Source organism: Lactuca serriola, chromosome 3 (assembly GCF_051521515.1).
Source record: "Lactuca serriola cultivar US96UC23 chromosome 3, Lser_US96UC23_V15, whole genome shotgun sequence".
Taxonomy (NCBI): Eukaryota; Viridiplantae; Streptophyta; class Magnoliopsida; order Asterales; family Asteraceae; genus Lactuca; species Lactuca serriola.
Genome location: NC_136410.1, coordinates 39,129,791 through 39,145,613, shown reverse-complemented (window position 1 = coordinate 39,145,613; position 15,823 = coordinate 39,129,791). Strand labels below are relative to the sequence as shown.

The window sequence follows — 15,823 nt, the reverse complement described above, 5'->3', positions numbered from 1 at the left end:
TGGATGTTACATAATGGGTATATCGTACCCTATAACAAAAGGTTATGTTCTCGGTTTGATGCACATATTAACGTTGAGTATTGTGGATGGAACATGGTGATAAAATACCTCTTCAAGTACATTTCTAAAGGAGCATATCGTGTTAGATATGTACTACAAAAAACTGAAACAGAAGATAGAGGTGGCCCATGTGTTGTGGAAAATAATAAAGCGGATGGAAAAGAAAAGGAATCCTCTTTTGTAAATGAAATTCAGAATTTCATAGATGGAAGATACATCTGTCCACATGAGGCGGCATGGCGTATTCTTGATTTTCACATACATCATCGGCACCATCCTGTTCAGATTCTATCCGTTCATACAGAAAACACACAACATATTGTGTTTAACGAAGAGAGCACAATACAATCAGTTTTGTCCAACCGAAATGCTTCAAGAACAACCCTTCTTGCATGGTATGAGAGCAATGTAATAGATGCGTCTGGTCATGATGTCACATATGTTGACTATCCAAAGTATTACAAATGGGATGCTCCTTCTAAATCGTGGGAACGTAGGGCTGATGACTCATCAAAAATGGTTGGTCGAGTTGTCTTTGTTCATCCATCGTCTGGTGAACTGTTTTATCTGAGAATGCTACTTTCTCATCAGAAGGGTTGCAAATCATTTGAAGATCTATGTACCGTTTCCAACATTGTCCATCCAACCTAGAGAAGTTTGTCAATGCATTATGAATAATTGGAGATGACATCGAGTGGATGAACGCGTTCATTGAAGCTTCTGTCACCTGCTGCTTTTTTGTGAAGTAAGTAATTCATGCCTCTTATGGGAAGTGGCACATGAAAAATGTGTGATGATTATCTGTACACAATGAAAACTAGAATAATGGATAGGTCTTTGTCTTTCAAGGATGATCTCATAACACAGTAGTTGCTTCACAGTTTAGAGGATACGCTTCGTTCTTCCGTCCCTTCAAGATCATTACATGATTTTGATTTACCGATGCCATCATCTGATATCCTTGCTGTGATTGATAATCGACTGTTACTTGAAGAAATAGCTTACAATAGAGAAGAACTACACAAAGTGCTTAATCAATTTCTGCCACGATTAAATACACAACAAATGTAATCTATCAAACAGTTATTGGGTGCGTTGAAGATAAGAAACAGATATTGATGTTTGTCTATGGTCACGGTGGCATAGGAAAAACTTTTCTATGGACTACGATTCTTTCTTATCTTAGATCAATTGGGAAAGTGGTTCTAGTTGTTGCTGCATCTGGAATCACATCATTATTACTTCCATCTGAAACAACCACACATTCAAGATTTAAGATTCCAATAGACATGACAAACAAAAAATCTTGTGATATAAAAAAGAGAGCAATGTTAGGTGATCTCATGTGTCATACATCACTTATTATATGGGATGAAGCACCAATAAGTGACATAAGATGTTTTGAATATCTCGACAGGTCACTACGAGATGTTTTAGAATGTAAGAAAAAACCATTTGGTGGTATTTCTGTCCTCCTTGGTGATGACTTTCGACAAACACTTCCAGTTGTCCCAAAAAGCACACGTTCTGAGCTAACGACACTTACACTACCAAAATCATATCTACGACCTCTTTTTGAAGTTAGAATGCTTACGGAAAATATGCATTTACTTTCCAATACAAATGCCGAGACATACACAATATCAACAATGGATTTTGCCAGTTGGCTTCTCAACATTGGAGATGGTTTGCTTGGATGTCCAGATACAGATGATCCGGACAACACATCTTGGGTTCAAATTCCAGAATCACTGTTGATCCCACCTGGACCAAATGCGTTACAAGATCTTATACAATTTGTGTATGGAGATTGTATACTCACCAACCCAACTGCCAAAGACCTTTCAGAAAGGGCAATTGTTTGTCCAACAAATGAAGTGGCAGATAAGATAAACAACATGATCCTAAAAACTATCACAGCTTCCGGTTTAGTATATAACAGTACAAATTCAATGTAGCTAAATGGAAAACACACGTCTGATCTAGAAGGCCTATATCCCACAGAGTATCTAAATGAATTAATATTTCCAGGAATGCCACCTCATGCACTTCACTTGAAACAAGGAACGCCGGTTATGTTATTGAGAAACATAAATCAAAAGGAGGGATTATCTAATGGCGCTCGGTTGATTGTTTCACAGCTTCTCCCAACCATAATCGAAGCTTCTATAATGACTGAAACTTATATCGGAACACGTGTATACATTCCTCACATAAAATTCATACACACCATATCCGATCTGCCATTCAGTTTTTCATGAAAATAGTTTCCAGTCAAAATCTGTTATGCAATAACAATCAATAAAAGCCAGGGATAGTCATTAAAAAAAATTGGTGTTTATCTATCTCAACCAATTTTTGCACATGGACAATTATATGTAGCTTTCTCCAGAGCAACATCACCTGCATCCATAAAAATTATTATAGAAAGAAATGAACATATGATACCCACAGAGACAAAAAACATTGTGTACAAAGATCTGCTACACAATGTAATCCACAAACAGGTCCATAATACCCATAATAACCTAAAATGTAACTTTCATATCACTATTCGTTACATAGTTGTAATTATTTTCTAAACAAGCATCGATGCATACTATTTGTAATACCTAACACTTTTACCTCAATTAATCCCTCTTTTCCTAACAGTGAAGACACAGTAGTCATGTTTAGTATATCCGATCTGAAGTGTGAAGGTGTTGGAGCTCCTTTACAAGTAAGAATCATCCGCAAATGGAAGAACGATACCGTCGATATGAGACATGGTACTTAGTTGTTGACAGATTTGTAAGTGTACAAAATATATAAACTAAACATAAATATACAAAAACAGTTATTATGGCTATACATTAATACTTAATTAATTCTATAGGGAGATGCAATACAAATTCTTGGACAACGTACCAGTCAGGATTATATTGAATCAGTATTCAAATTATTCGATTGCTACACGATCTCCGAATATAGCTGTCCAGAACTTGATAGGCACCAGAAGGTATTAGAGAATGATATCTACATTGAGGTTGGTCTCATTTCAGTAATCAAGCCACTTCCAGATACAATGACAATACCAAAACACTGGTTCCAGTTTGTGACAAAATCACATCTCATTGAACTTGGAGAAAAACCACCTTACTATCCAGGTATACAGATCCCTGTTTCATTCTATATCATACATATTACTCACATAATAACATTAATTATGTTTTTAGATTTTATAGGTGTTCTACCAAAAATCAAAGACTGCAGAAAACAAAATGATGAGCCATATGTTTTCCTCTTCCTAACAGACAGCAGGTAACTGGAATATCATGGAACATATATTAAGTATACATTACACTTCCATCATGTAATAACATCATACATTAAACATGTAGTGGCAATGAACTTCCAATAAACCTATGGAATGAATTCATCATAGTCCCAACAAAATTCAACCGCGATCTACTCATCCCGTTGCCTGCGATTACAGTTCTTGCTGTTACAAACCTAAAAGCTTCCATTTCTGCAGGTATGGCACTTCCAATCTGAAAGTTACAAAAAAATTGCTACCATGCCATAATAATTCTTATTAATGAATATAATCTTGTTTTTAATCCTAGGAGCATTGCGCCATGGATCATCCCCTGCCACCCACGTATACATAAATCCAGAAATACCAGAAACAGCAACACTTCTTGATATGTACGATGCATTTCTCATCTATAACCATCAGATTTCTTGAATAAAACTATTGTTAACAAAATGACTATCTGATTTCAGTTTCCATGGACCACAAAGACCAATTTCTATTCCATTTGGAATACCAATTACATTGCAGGATATCAAAACAAGAAAACGATCAGACTTACTGGTCATGTTACATGACATCTTCCTATTTAATTTCAATGAATAATACTGAAAAAAATCAATACCCTAACAGTATAAACATCTGGTTACATGATAAAACCTTTTTGATCAAAGCATCAATCATGGATATTCAGTTTCAAAACAATTGGTATCAGGTTCTATGTCCCACTTGTAGAGATCCCATTCACAAACGGGGCCCACAATGGTACTACATTGTACACTCTCTCATTAAAAACCCAAAATTTTCGTAAGTACACTTCAATCTACATTAAAACCGTCTATGCTATATACTATAAGCTAACAAACTTATTGTCAAAACAGACATAAATTCAGTCTAACACTAAGTGACACGACGAACACAATATCAACAATCATATCAAACACCTTATGTCAGAAACTGCTCAACTCTACCCTTCAAAATCTTATAGCAAACAACAACACCATCGACAGGAAGACACTTCCACCTTTTATTGCTCAGCAGAAAGGGAGATCAAAGAACATGTCAGTTCAAATCCTAAAGGCATCCGATCGGGACAATTTACGTTTCATAATTGTAGACATTGAAAGCTTGAATTCTATATTGCAAACAAATGTTCCAACAACTCCAACACATGTCCCCACAACAAGGTCAACAATGCAACAAAACACACATGAATCTACAATGTCCGTCACACGCAGCACACGTACTCTGTTATACAACACCACTAGTATACACATAAACCAAATTATTACTTATCATACCTTTATGTTTTCTAACACATCCTCTATGTTGGATACAGATGAGCCAACACCATCAATGGACACAAAGCGAAGCCGTAAAAAATAGATGGCATCATCTATTATTTTGTTTGTCATGAATGTGTCCGGTCTGTGATAGCTAGAATCAGATGTTCCATAAACACTTTCACTGCTTTTGTATGTAAACAACATAACACTTTGTACCAATATGTTAACTATGCAACTTTGGATGCTATATGTTTATGAAATTTACCACTTATGTATGCTTTGAATAGATAGAAATCAGTCTACTAGAACCTAATTGTGAACCTAGCTAAAATACCCATTCTCTGGTAGTTTCTTCAGGTCCTTGCTTAGTTCCTCCATTCTCATCTTTGCTTCCCTCTTTAGCTTATAGATGGTTTGGATAGCATTCGATGCTTCATATGTGTTATCAATGAGTAGCTTCTCCATCCGCGGATAGTTAAGATATGTAGGTCCCCGGTTCATATCTGCCTGTATTTTAGCTTTTGTTTGCTGGTTCAGAAAGAAATCGTTTTCAACATTTGTCAATGTAGTTACCTTCTCTTCTGCTTGCTTGATTAGAACTTTGATAATCTTTTCCATTTGTTGCGGCTTCATGTTTCTTCCTACTCGATTTGTAGCATTGATGTTCGAAAGCAATGTGTACAAAAAAGGAGATATTTGGAATAAAGGATAATCCCTTTACAGATCTTATAGAAGCCAGATTGCCCTCCATGACGACTACCTTCCAATACTTAATGTACTCATCAATACCGCTGACGTAGATGACGTTTCACTTGCCAGCTTCAACCTGTTTACCTACCTAAGTCGACTGCAATTACAGCACCGTAATCATTCCACTTGACCCCATTCTTTGTACAATTTTATCCACTAAATTTACCATATATATATATATATATATATATATATATATATATATATATGTTGCAAAAATAAAATATCCATCAAAACATATACCGAAAAAGACAGAAATAAAACCTCGATCAAAACCGAACCCCGCGGAGCGGGGTACCACAGCTAGTTAAATAATATGATTTCTCGATAATATATTATTCCTATGATATATTAATAAATCATAATTAACCTCTTTCTCCATTATTCATCCAGTCAAGTTGCTATGGTGAAGGCAACCCAAAAGGACCATGCTACTATCGTGTAAAGTACATACCAGTTATAGTTATGGGCTTAGACACCTAATCCACCACTTGGATAAGTCTAATAACTATAACTGCAAATATGACTTCAAAATTCGATTAGCAATCGTAGCTCTCAAAAGCTGCTGTCGAACTCTGACCTAGTCAAAAACGTGTCCTTTAGATAGGGGATCATGTAGTCCTCCGTTCTCAAGATATCATGTGGACAAGGACATGAAATAGAGTCATTCTCATTTTCCAGCAGTTTGTTTCCCGATTTCTGATTTGTCTGACATAGAACTTAATTGAACACATCAATTCAGTCCTGACCGGGCTCGACACATAAGTCAACACAAAATTATCGAGGGGACCAAGATATCGCTTTTAATCCTCTTAGGATAAAAGGAATAGATAAACTTTAACTTATATGCTTGTACTATTTGCTTATTAAATTGTACAAAACAATACGTTTTATAACATCAACTTCGTGATGCGTTTACGCACTATCAATGTGCAACCAACTTGCAAAAAACAACTCATATATCTTGGTTTAAAGAGTATACGATATTATTGTCTCATAATCACTCGTGATAAATTCCATGAAGTGATTCATATGAGCGTGGGTTTAATCTAATACTCAAATCTTATTTCAAGAGCACGCATGAACGTTGCAACAAACTTTTGCTATGTCTAAACGCTTAGACAATCTACAAACCAATTCATGACAGTCTAACCTCATAGCCTACTTCCAAAGTATGATCGACTGTGGATAATTCGAATAATCCTATTATTTGGAAAGTCAAAACATGCAAAAGTGAAACAATAGTAAGCAATTGACACTAGATAGTAACTTTACTCATAAATAAAACTCCTTTATTCAATCATCAAATGTTATTTACATTTTATCTATTACAAGTTTCTAAATAACTATCTAATTACTAAAACTAATATCGTCCTTCAGACCAGTGCTCCGTGCATGCTGTAAATGCTTAACCCTGCTCAGACCTTTTGTGAGGGGATTTGTTGGGTTCTCCTCTGATGATACCCTCTTTACTACGAGAAGTCCCTCTTCTACCCGATGTCTAATGAAGTGGTATTTTCTGTCGATGTGCCTGGATCTGCAATGATCCCTCGGTTCCATGGTCAAGGCAATCGCTCCTTCGTTATCATAGAAAATCTCCGTAGGCTCCTTTAAGGCTGGTACAACTCCAAGGTCTCTGATGAAGTTCTTCAACCATATCGCCTCCTTCGATGCTTCGCTCGCTGTTATGTACTCTGATTCGCACGTTGAATCTGCTACGGTCTCCTACTTGGAACTTTTCTAAGTCACTGCTCCTCCATTCAAGGTAAATACCCCGCTCGACTGAGAGTGGAAGTTATCTCTATCGGTCTGAAAACTAGCATAACTATACCCTGTCACTCTCAAGTCTTCACTTCCACCAAGTACGAGGACCCAGTCCTTCGTTCTTTGTGGATACTTAAGAATGTTCTTTACTACTATCCAGTGAGCTTTACCAGGATTCCCTTGATATCGACTGACCATGCTCAAAGCAAAAGCCAAATTAGGGCAAGTACATGTCATAGTGTACATGATCGAGCCAACGACGTAGGCATATGGTACTCGACTCATTTCAACTATCTCAACATCAGCACTCGGACTTTGAGTGTGATTCAGTTTGGTATTGCTTTGGATCGGTAACTCCCCTTTCTTGGAATTCTCCATGCTAAAATGGTTAGCAATTTATCCGTGGGTTTAATCCAATACTCAAATCTTATTACAGGAGTACTCATGAACACTGCAACAAACTTTGCTATGTCTAAACACTTTAGACAATCTACAGTCAGATTCATGAAAGTTTTGGCTCAATACCTACTTCCAAAGTATGATCGACTATGGATGGTTTGAATAATCTTATTATTCGGGAAGTCAAAACATGTGAAATGAAAGACAAGAATTATCGAATCCAATACGGTCTCAAAACTTTTGAATATAAATAAAACACCTTTTATTTAATCACCATATTGATTACACATTATTCATTGTATAATGTTTCGATTAATCAACTTAATACTTGAATTAAAACAATAGTTATCCCATGCTCCAAGCATGCACACTATGTTTATCTATGATCATTTCTTTGTGAAATAAATCAAAAGAAGACATTTCCAATGAAACTCATTTCACAATTCCAAATCTTTATCACAAGTGTTAGATTCTAAACTATCATGCAATATTTCCTTTTGTAATGTCGTGGTACCAAAGTCACAGAGACTTTGTCACTGACACTACAAAATATTCCTTTGGAGATTGTTACAAGAACAATTTCATGGAAGAGAAGTCTTAATTTCAAAGTACATTCCTTTGAACATCCTTCTTGCATAAAGTTTCCAACCTACACATATATTCGTAATATTCATCTCTCATTATGGAAATATTTCCATATTTGTCATATGACAACTCATTATTATAATGCCCTCGTTTCTCGTTAGACATTTCTTAGAAAATAAGTATTTACGTCAGTTGACGATGTAAAACTTTTTTGTGAATAAATGAAAATCGGTTGGTTGTTAACTAAAACAATATAAATAAAAGTCGACGTCCTCACAAATACCAATTCGTCGATATAATAAATATTCGAGATATTTGCCTAAGTATATTTTACGATGTGAATTATCAATTATTAAATTTAGAAGAATCGTAAATTAACATCTTATATATTTTAAAATATTTTATGTTACGACTTATATTATTTTGCCTAAGTATATTTTACGATAGTAATAATATTTTGTTACATATATATTGACCAATTAAAAATAAAGGACACATGATAAATAATTATATGTCGTTAGATTATATATATAAAAGGCCATTTTCTATGTTGGTCATAATTTAACGGAAGTTATATACTAAAAGTTATGATATATATATATATATATATATATATATATATATATATATATATATATATATATATATATATATATATATATATATATATATATATATGGGAAAAGTGAATATACCCTTAGGGGTATATAAGCTTACGTACCCAAACCTATAATAACGCGTCATTTTGTTTGATACATTCATTATAATGTTTTTAAACTTCAACCCTAATTTCATTTACTTTCAAGATTTTCAAATTTTCACTATTATATTCATTTTAAACTATATCTTTTTGCCGAACATCTACTAAGCTATATATACTATAGTTTAAAATGACAATTATATGAGAAGAAGAAAAATGTGAAATTTATAAAAATCTTAGAAGTAAATCAAGTTAAAAGTTGAATTATAAGAACATTGGACAAATACAATGTATATATATGATACAAAATGACGTAGTATAGTGAGTTTGGGTACCTAAGTTTATATACCCTTAAGGATATATTCACTTTTCCCTATATATATATAATGCATGCATCATATGCATAAAGCATTTGATAAAAAATTGGAGAATAAGCAACAAATACGATGGAGATGAATCAGAAGTGATGGTATAAGTAAATGAGGTGTTATCGATGAATCTAACTATATGTGACATTTATTTTGTAGTTCAAGTTTTCCTATAAACTAGGAAAAGGCCCGTGCGTTGCACGGGTGATGAAAGTTGTTGACATAGAAGTACATGTTAACATGTTTACACATATATTTGTACGTATGGTAATATAGATAAACAATTGCTTTTATAACAAAAACTGGATGATGAACTGCTTTGCTTGACTTGGTTTTTGGTTATATGTTTCTAGCCTGCAAAATTTGGACCATGTCTTGGAGCATAGTGATGGTTGTCTCCGTAAGTGTGATGGAGTGATTTAAGCTTTCCTTCATGAGCTGGTCTGAAGAACTGCAGGAGAGCAGAGTTCTCAAGGTGAAGGATTTGAAGGTTGAGTCTGGATCATTGTTCAGGTTGTTGATTGTTTGCAGTCTGGTGTGAAGGTCGTTTGTCAAGTTGGTGTGGGTTATTTTGAGGTCGTCAAGTCTTACCTGTTCTTGGTGTAGCATTCTTGTGACAATGGATTGCATCTTCCTTCTGGCCTCTTCTTTTTGGATCAAGGTTGTGGTTCTTGTGTCCATTTTGTCCTTTGTTTTGATTTTGTTTGATATGATTTCGGATGTTGCTTGTTATATAGTGACTAAGATGTGGCTAGTTGGTGTCATTTATGACGCTTACATTTTGTAGGTGTCTATTGTCTGAGCACTGCATGGATAAGGACAGGGTTTGTAATGATGAGTTTCTAATTTTCGTATTTACTTTTGAGGGAGAATATACTTCAGTGTTTTGTATATACATATGTGGGTTCGTATATTATAAAAGTAAGTAAGAATAGTGTGAAATGTAATAACTTGAGTTAGATTATAATGTATATTGTTTAATTGTAATAAGGTTAAAAGATAGTAACACTAATATTCCATTTATTTATATATTACTATGGAACTGATTGTATCTCTTAAAATATGAACATGGTTTTACTGGGCGAAAACGTAATCACAAGGTATCTGAGTCTTTCATTGTACGCTTATATTTTCCAATCCTTTTATGGATCGATCCAAACATGAAGGAGATGTTGTCGTCCATGGACTGGTCCTCGACTGTGGCATCTTGAAGGATGTTTTTTAGGATTTTCGAATTGGGGTGGTCTGCATGTGTGGAGATTGTGGTATGAGAGCTATCTTCCATGGTGAATCCCTCTTGTAATTTGGTTTGAGCTGCTTCTATAATGTCTGCTATCTCACGGAGGTAAGCGATAAGTGCGAGGAGGACGCTGTTTACTTCTTCGTTCTTCATTTGCTCTGTTTTTAGGTTGGAATTACTAATTTGCTTAGTGAATGTGTTTTGTAGGCTGTGTTTGTTATTATATAGTACGGTAAAATGACAACTACTATTTTTATTAACGTGCACATATGTATGTTTCTCTACGTGGCATTCTTGTTATAGTAGCTTACATTAGTCATGCCATGTAAGTCTATTTAGGTCATGAGGTGCCTTGTTTTACATTTTTTTGTAATACTGTGTATGGTAGGCAATGATGGTCTACATATATGACAAAGTAATTAAGATTAACCTGAGGGAAAAAAGAGATAACATTTGTGTAGCTGAGGATATTATTATCATTCTTGTTTATATATTATTATTTTTGTAGATGAGATACGTGTAAGTTATGGTACAACTATTGTCGGTGTTTCTCATGGTTTTACTTTTTGTTTAATCTTTGAAATTTGTTTTTCTTCTTTGATTACTTTATTATTGTTTCACAAACATTTGGCTTTCTTCTATTTTGTGTTTTAGTTACATTTTTATTTTTATTTTTAAATGTGTATTAAAATATTTGGAATGGAGGTTTGTTTATCTTTATTGTAATATTTTGTTTATTATGGATCCGTGTATCTTTATTTTGTTGTTATTTGAGTATGTTATATTTTATTAGTCTGGTTATTCTAAGTGGAATTGTAAATTTTAATGTTATTTTCTCATACTGGCACCTTGTTGTGAGCCAGGAAAAACAGCTACATAATATAAATAACTTTTTTACAAGTGAACGTGTAACTGGAGCAAATTTGGTTGTTGGATTTCGTTCTTCATGGTTGTATACTTCTATGTTGGGTGCATGAAATACATAGTTAAAGATACATATATTTAAGAGTTTGTGTTCGTTTTACACTGATGTGTGATGTGGGTTACACAGGACGTGAAGGTTAAGTAGTACTTATGTACATACAACTACTCATGTAAGTAGACAATTATGGAGAAAAGTAGTGACGATTGATGTGAGTGCTGGAATACTCTTCTTAGTGAGGATGGCGTGGATGTTTTGTTGATGGTGGTGTTTCCTTCTGATCTGTTATTCAATAAAAACGTATTAGCTTTCTTATTTTGAGGGTGTTTCAATTGTGTTTTGTGAGTTACCTGGATGTTCATATGACAGATTTCTTCTAAATTTTGATTGGGGTGGGTTAGATGAGGATGTAGGGTGGTTGTCGGTTGTTTTGGAGGGCAGTCCTATTGTTGGAGGTGGTGTTGTTGGTATTGCTGACTTATGGATGTTATTTCCTTCAACGTCGGTAACTATGAAGCGAATGTTGTTTGAAGTAGATGTTTTCATCATTTGGATGGCCATTTTTTTAGTGGTGCCTTTCTTTTCGTTGATGATGGATGGTATTGTTTTTCTGTTATCTGGTTCATTTTCGTTTATTTGCTTGTCTGATGTTGTGGCCGTTAGTTTTTGCATAGTGTTATCTGATAGAGTGACATTCATTGAATGAGTCGGGTCCGTGATGGCTGCAGAAAGTTTGTACCTGTATAAATTGGTTATGTTTTTTTTAGTTAATGTAAAGTTCATGTGTGTTATCTATCTTAAAGTAGAGTTACATACACGTAAGTTGGGTCATTGGCTACTCCGTGTGATGGGCAGAACCAGTTATTCCCCTGCTTCAATGTTGGTCTTTTGCATTGGGGACAGAGTACGTTGTACCAGGTGTCTGTGAATTTGAAATCCACGATTGATGCTGTCACTGTAAATGTCCTTTCCTGTAAGAGGATGTAAATGTTATGATATAGATGTGTTGGGATATTGTAAGTATATTTGGGTAATAATAGATTAGTGATATACCAGAAGATCAGAGTGACTTTTGTTCTTCATGTCAAATAGTGATATTGGTGGTGTGGATATTGTGGTTAAGGAAGTAGGATTTGTTGCGAAACTGTCGTTTTTTTGTAATGGTTAGTGTAAATGTATATAAGAATGGTTTGTATGACGTGTATTTTGATTACCTGTTGAGTAATGTGGTTGTTTCTGCGATTGGTGGGTTGATGTAAACATAACTTGCACTCGTTGTTCCTAGCATTAGTGAACCTATAAGATAAATTTGTATTAATGTTTTACTTAATTTGTTTTGTATAATTATATGTCATGGTTTGGGTATCATATAGGATATTATTCTGTGTGTACCAGCAACCGGTGCGATTTTAACATTTGTTACAGCTATTACTGTAGGCCCGACTGTGTTTTCAATGGCTGCACGGTCAAACTTGTCTGACACATCTGTGCACTCTCTCCAAAGACTTATAGCAATTTCTTGACCACTGATATGGACGGGTATCATACATGTTAGAAATGTTAAAAATGTATTTGGAAACACAAATTACTTACGAATCATTTCTCAAAATTAGTAGGAGGAAAGGCTCTTTGTTTTTCTTAAGGCAATCTCTGAACCTGACAAATATTCCTACAAAGTCTGCACAAGTAACAGTAAGTTACGTAGGTAAGATTATTAGGTTTCATGTAGCTGTACGACATGAGGTGTTTGGGTATCATGTAATTAGTGTTGGTGTGAAGTCATACCTGGGGATTGGTCAACAAAGTCTGGTATCTGTTGTTTAGATATGAAATGAAACCAATTTTGGGGGATTGTGCTGGTGTCTGAGAGAGACGTGATAGAAGAAGCTGTCCCAACAGCAATATATATTTCATTGTCTATCCATTTTTGAAAGGAATCTGGCTCTGCACATCCATATTTGGAGAGTGTGTAACACTTAGAAACTTTAAGGACGGATTCTACATATCCCTGATCTTTTCTTTGTCCTAATATTTGGATTGCATCACCCTGGGGAGTTAAATGACAGTGTAAGTTAGATAATCCACTATGCACAATTCTGTAAAACTGATCACCCACTTACGTATTTGTCAACTGCTAGATACCAGGTTTCATACGTACGCTGTTGTGGTTTCCATGTGCGCAGAATACGTACTTCAAGTTTCGTCCCGGGAGACCCATACTGTAACTCCGAAATGGTTGTGAATGTTTCAGACATGTTCTTGTTGTTACAGTTAAACAAAGAATAAACATGATAATTTTTTTAATAATAGTGTAAATCGTTTTCATATATGAAATCAGTGTAATGACAGCTAATAAGAGATAAATATCATAAGATTGTCTCAATTTAGAGAAGTAAACCCTGTTACAGTTAAACAAAGAATAAACATGATAATTTTTTTATAATAGTGTAAATCGTTTTCATATATGAAATCAGTGTAATGACAGCTAATAAGAGATAAATATGATAAGATTGTCTCAATTTAGAGAAGTAAACAATGATTTCGACCTCAGTAGTATCTATTCTGCGTAAGAGGTCTTTAAAAACAATATTCTTTGTCCTGTTTTGTGGTGTGTTGGTATGAGATTCTATTAGAATTCTGATTGAATCTGGTGACGTCGCACGGGATAATGCAACGTACAATTGACCGTGGGCAAACATAGGTTCGGGTAAGTAAATGCCAATTTTTTTTCAGAGATTGACCCTGGCTTTTGTTAATTGTCATGGCATAGCAAACCTTAATTGGATACTGTTTTCTAATGAAAGTGAAAGGAAAATCAGAGCTTTTGTAGATAAACTTTATGCGTGGCAGATATACTCGCTTTCCAATGGATGTTCCAGTTATTGTAGTTGCTTCTATTAGCAGTGGTAATAAGTGCGACACCATTAAGCGTGTTCCATTGCATAAACCTTCTCGTTGGTTTAGGTTCCTGACTAACATAATGGGCGTGTTAACTTTGAGTAAGAGTATGTGTGGAGGCACGCCAGAGAAATTCAGTTCATTGAGATATTCAGGTGGGTAAAAACTTTCAAATTGTAATGTTTGATTCCCATTTGATTCAATCGAATCAACACTTTTATAAGTTGTTGCGCTTCCAGGAGAAATGTTAAGGATGAAGTCATTTATATGATGTGTTGTCTTGTTTTTTGGGCATACAATTGCCCTTTCTGACAAAGCAGTTGGGGATAGTTCTGTAAGGATGTCATTTCCATATACAAAACATATAAGACTTTGTAAGGCTGCTTCTCCTGGAGGAATGATGAGTAAGGATGGTATGTCAATCGATTTTGTGTCTGCTATGTCAGTTACATCTGAATGTCCTAGTTCTCCATCTCCAACTTTCAATAACCATGTTGCAAATGTTGATATAGAAAAGTCTGAAGTGAAGTGACTGTTACCACCGAGTAACCTCATGTTATGGTTCAATTTGTAGACTGTGAAACATTGCCATATATATGAGTTTGGTAAGGTTAAAGAAACAATTTGTGACCTGCTGCTTTTTGGAGAGATAGGTAAAGTCTGTCGGAAATCACCACCTAATAAGATTGACATTCCACCAAACAGCTTACTGTCACATTCAAGTATATCTCTTAATGAACGGTCCAAGCATTCAAAGCAACGTTTGTCACTCATTGAGGCTTCATCCCATATGACAATTGCTGTTTGTTCCAAGAGGGTAGCCAATAAACTTTTCTTTTTAATGTCACATGTTGACCTTTCTGACAAGTCGATCGGTATGTTAAATCTGGAATGAGCAGTCCTTCCTGAAGGTAAGAGTAATGATGCTATACCTGAAGCAGCAACTGCTAGAGCAATTTTCCAAGTGAACGAAAATACGACAGTATGGTAGTCCAAAGGAACGTTTTCCCGGTTCCCCCATGCCCATAAACGAAGAGTAAAATTTGTTTTCCAGTATTGTTTGCTGATACAACAAAGTTGTAAATCTGAAGCTGATCAGAGTTTAATTGAGATACCATTAGTTGATGTTGCTTGTATAACTCTTCTCTATTATAACTTGTTTCCTCTAAAATCAAACGATTTTCAAAAATCACCTGAACCTCTTCTGATGGCGGTGGCAAATGAAAATCAGTTACTGACTTTGATGGAGTGCATGAGCGTAGAAGTTTTTCTAACTCCAACAAAGTCAATTGTTGTAGATGATTGTCGGTTACGTGTAATTCTGTGTTAGAATTGTTCTTTTTCAGATTATACAATATATCGTCACTCATCTTACACCATCCAGCCTCCCATAATGACATAGGGTTACTCACTTCACAAAAAATGAGTAAATGGCAGAATAGAGAGCGTAATTGCGCGGAAGTCGCCCATTCTGATGCTTGTGTAAAAGCAACTAGCCACTCTTTGTCTTCCCCAATTAGACCTAATGCCTCACATGCGCTTCGAAAATTTGGGTGGAG

At 35.1% G+C, this 15,823-nt stretch overlaps 2 protein-coding genes across 2 annotated transcripts; both read left to right on the top strand.

Moving 5' to 3' along the window:
- The first annotated feature begins 1,002 nt into the window (after window positions 1-1,002).
- On the top strand, window positions 1,003-2,321 carry LOC145095159 (uncharacterized). Its single transcript, XM_079033088.1, has 3 exons — window positions 1,003-1,127; window positions 1,247-2,001; window positions 2,092-2,321. Exons 1-3 carry the CDS (start codon window positions 1,003-1,005, stop codon window positions 2,319-2,321), a joined length of 1,110 nt encoding a protein of 369 aa, XP_078889214.1.
- Window positions 2,322-2,796: 475 nt separating this feature from the next.
- Window positions 2,797-3,787, top strand: LOC145095158 (uncharacterized). The gene is made up of 5 exons (XM_079033087.1): window positions 2,797-2,850; window positions 2,936-3,206; window positions 3,285-3,360; window positions 3,441-3,574; window positions 3,666-3,787. Exons 1-5 carry the CDS (start codon window positions 2,797-2,799, stop codon window positions 3,785-3,787), a joined length of 657 nt encoding a protein of 218 aa, XP_078889213.1.
- The last annotated feature ends 12,036 nt before the right edge of the window (window positions 3,788-15,823 follow it).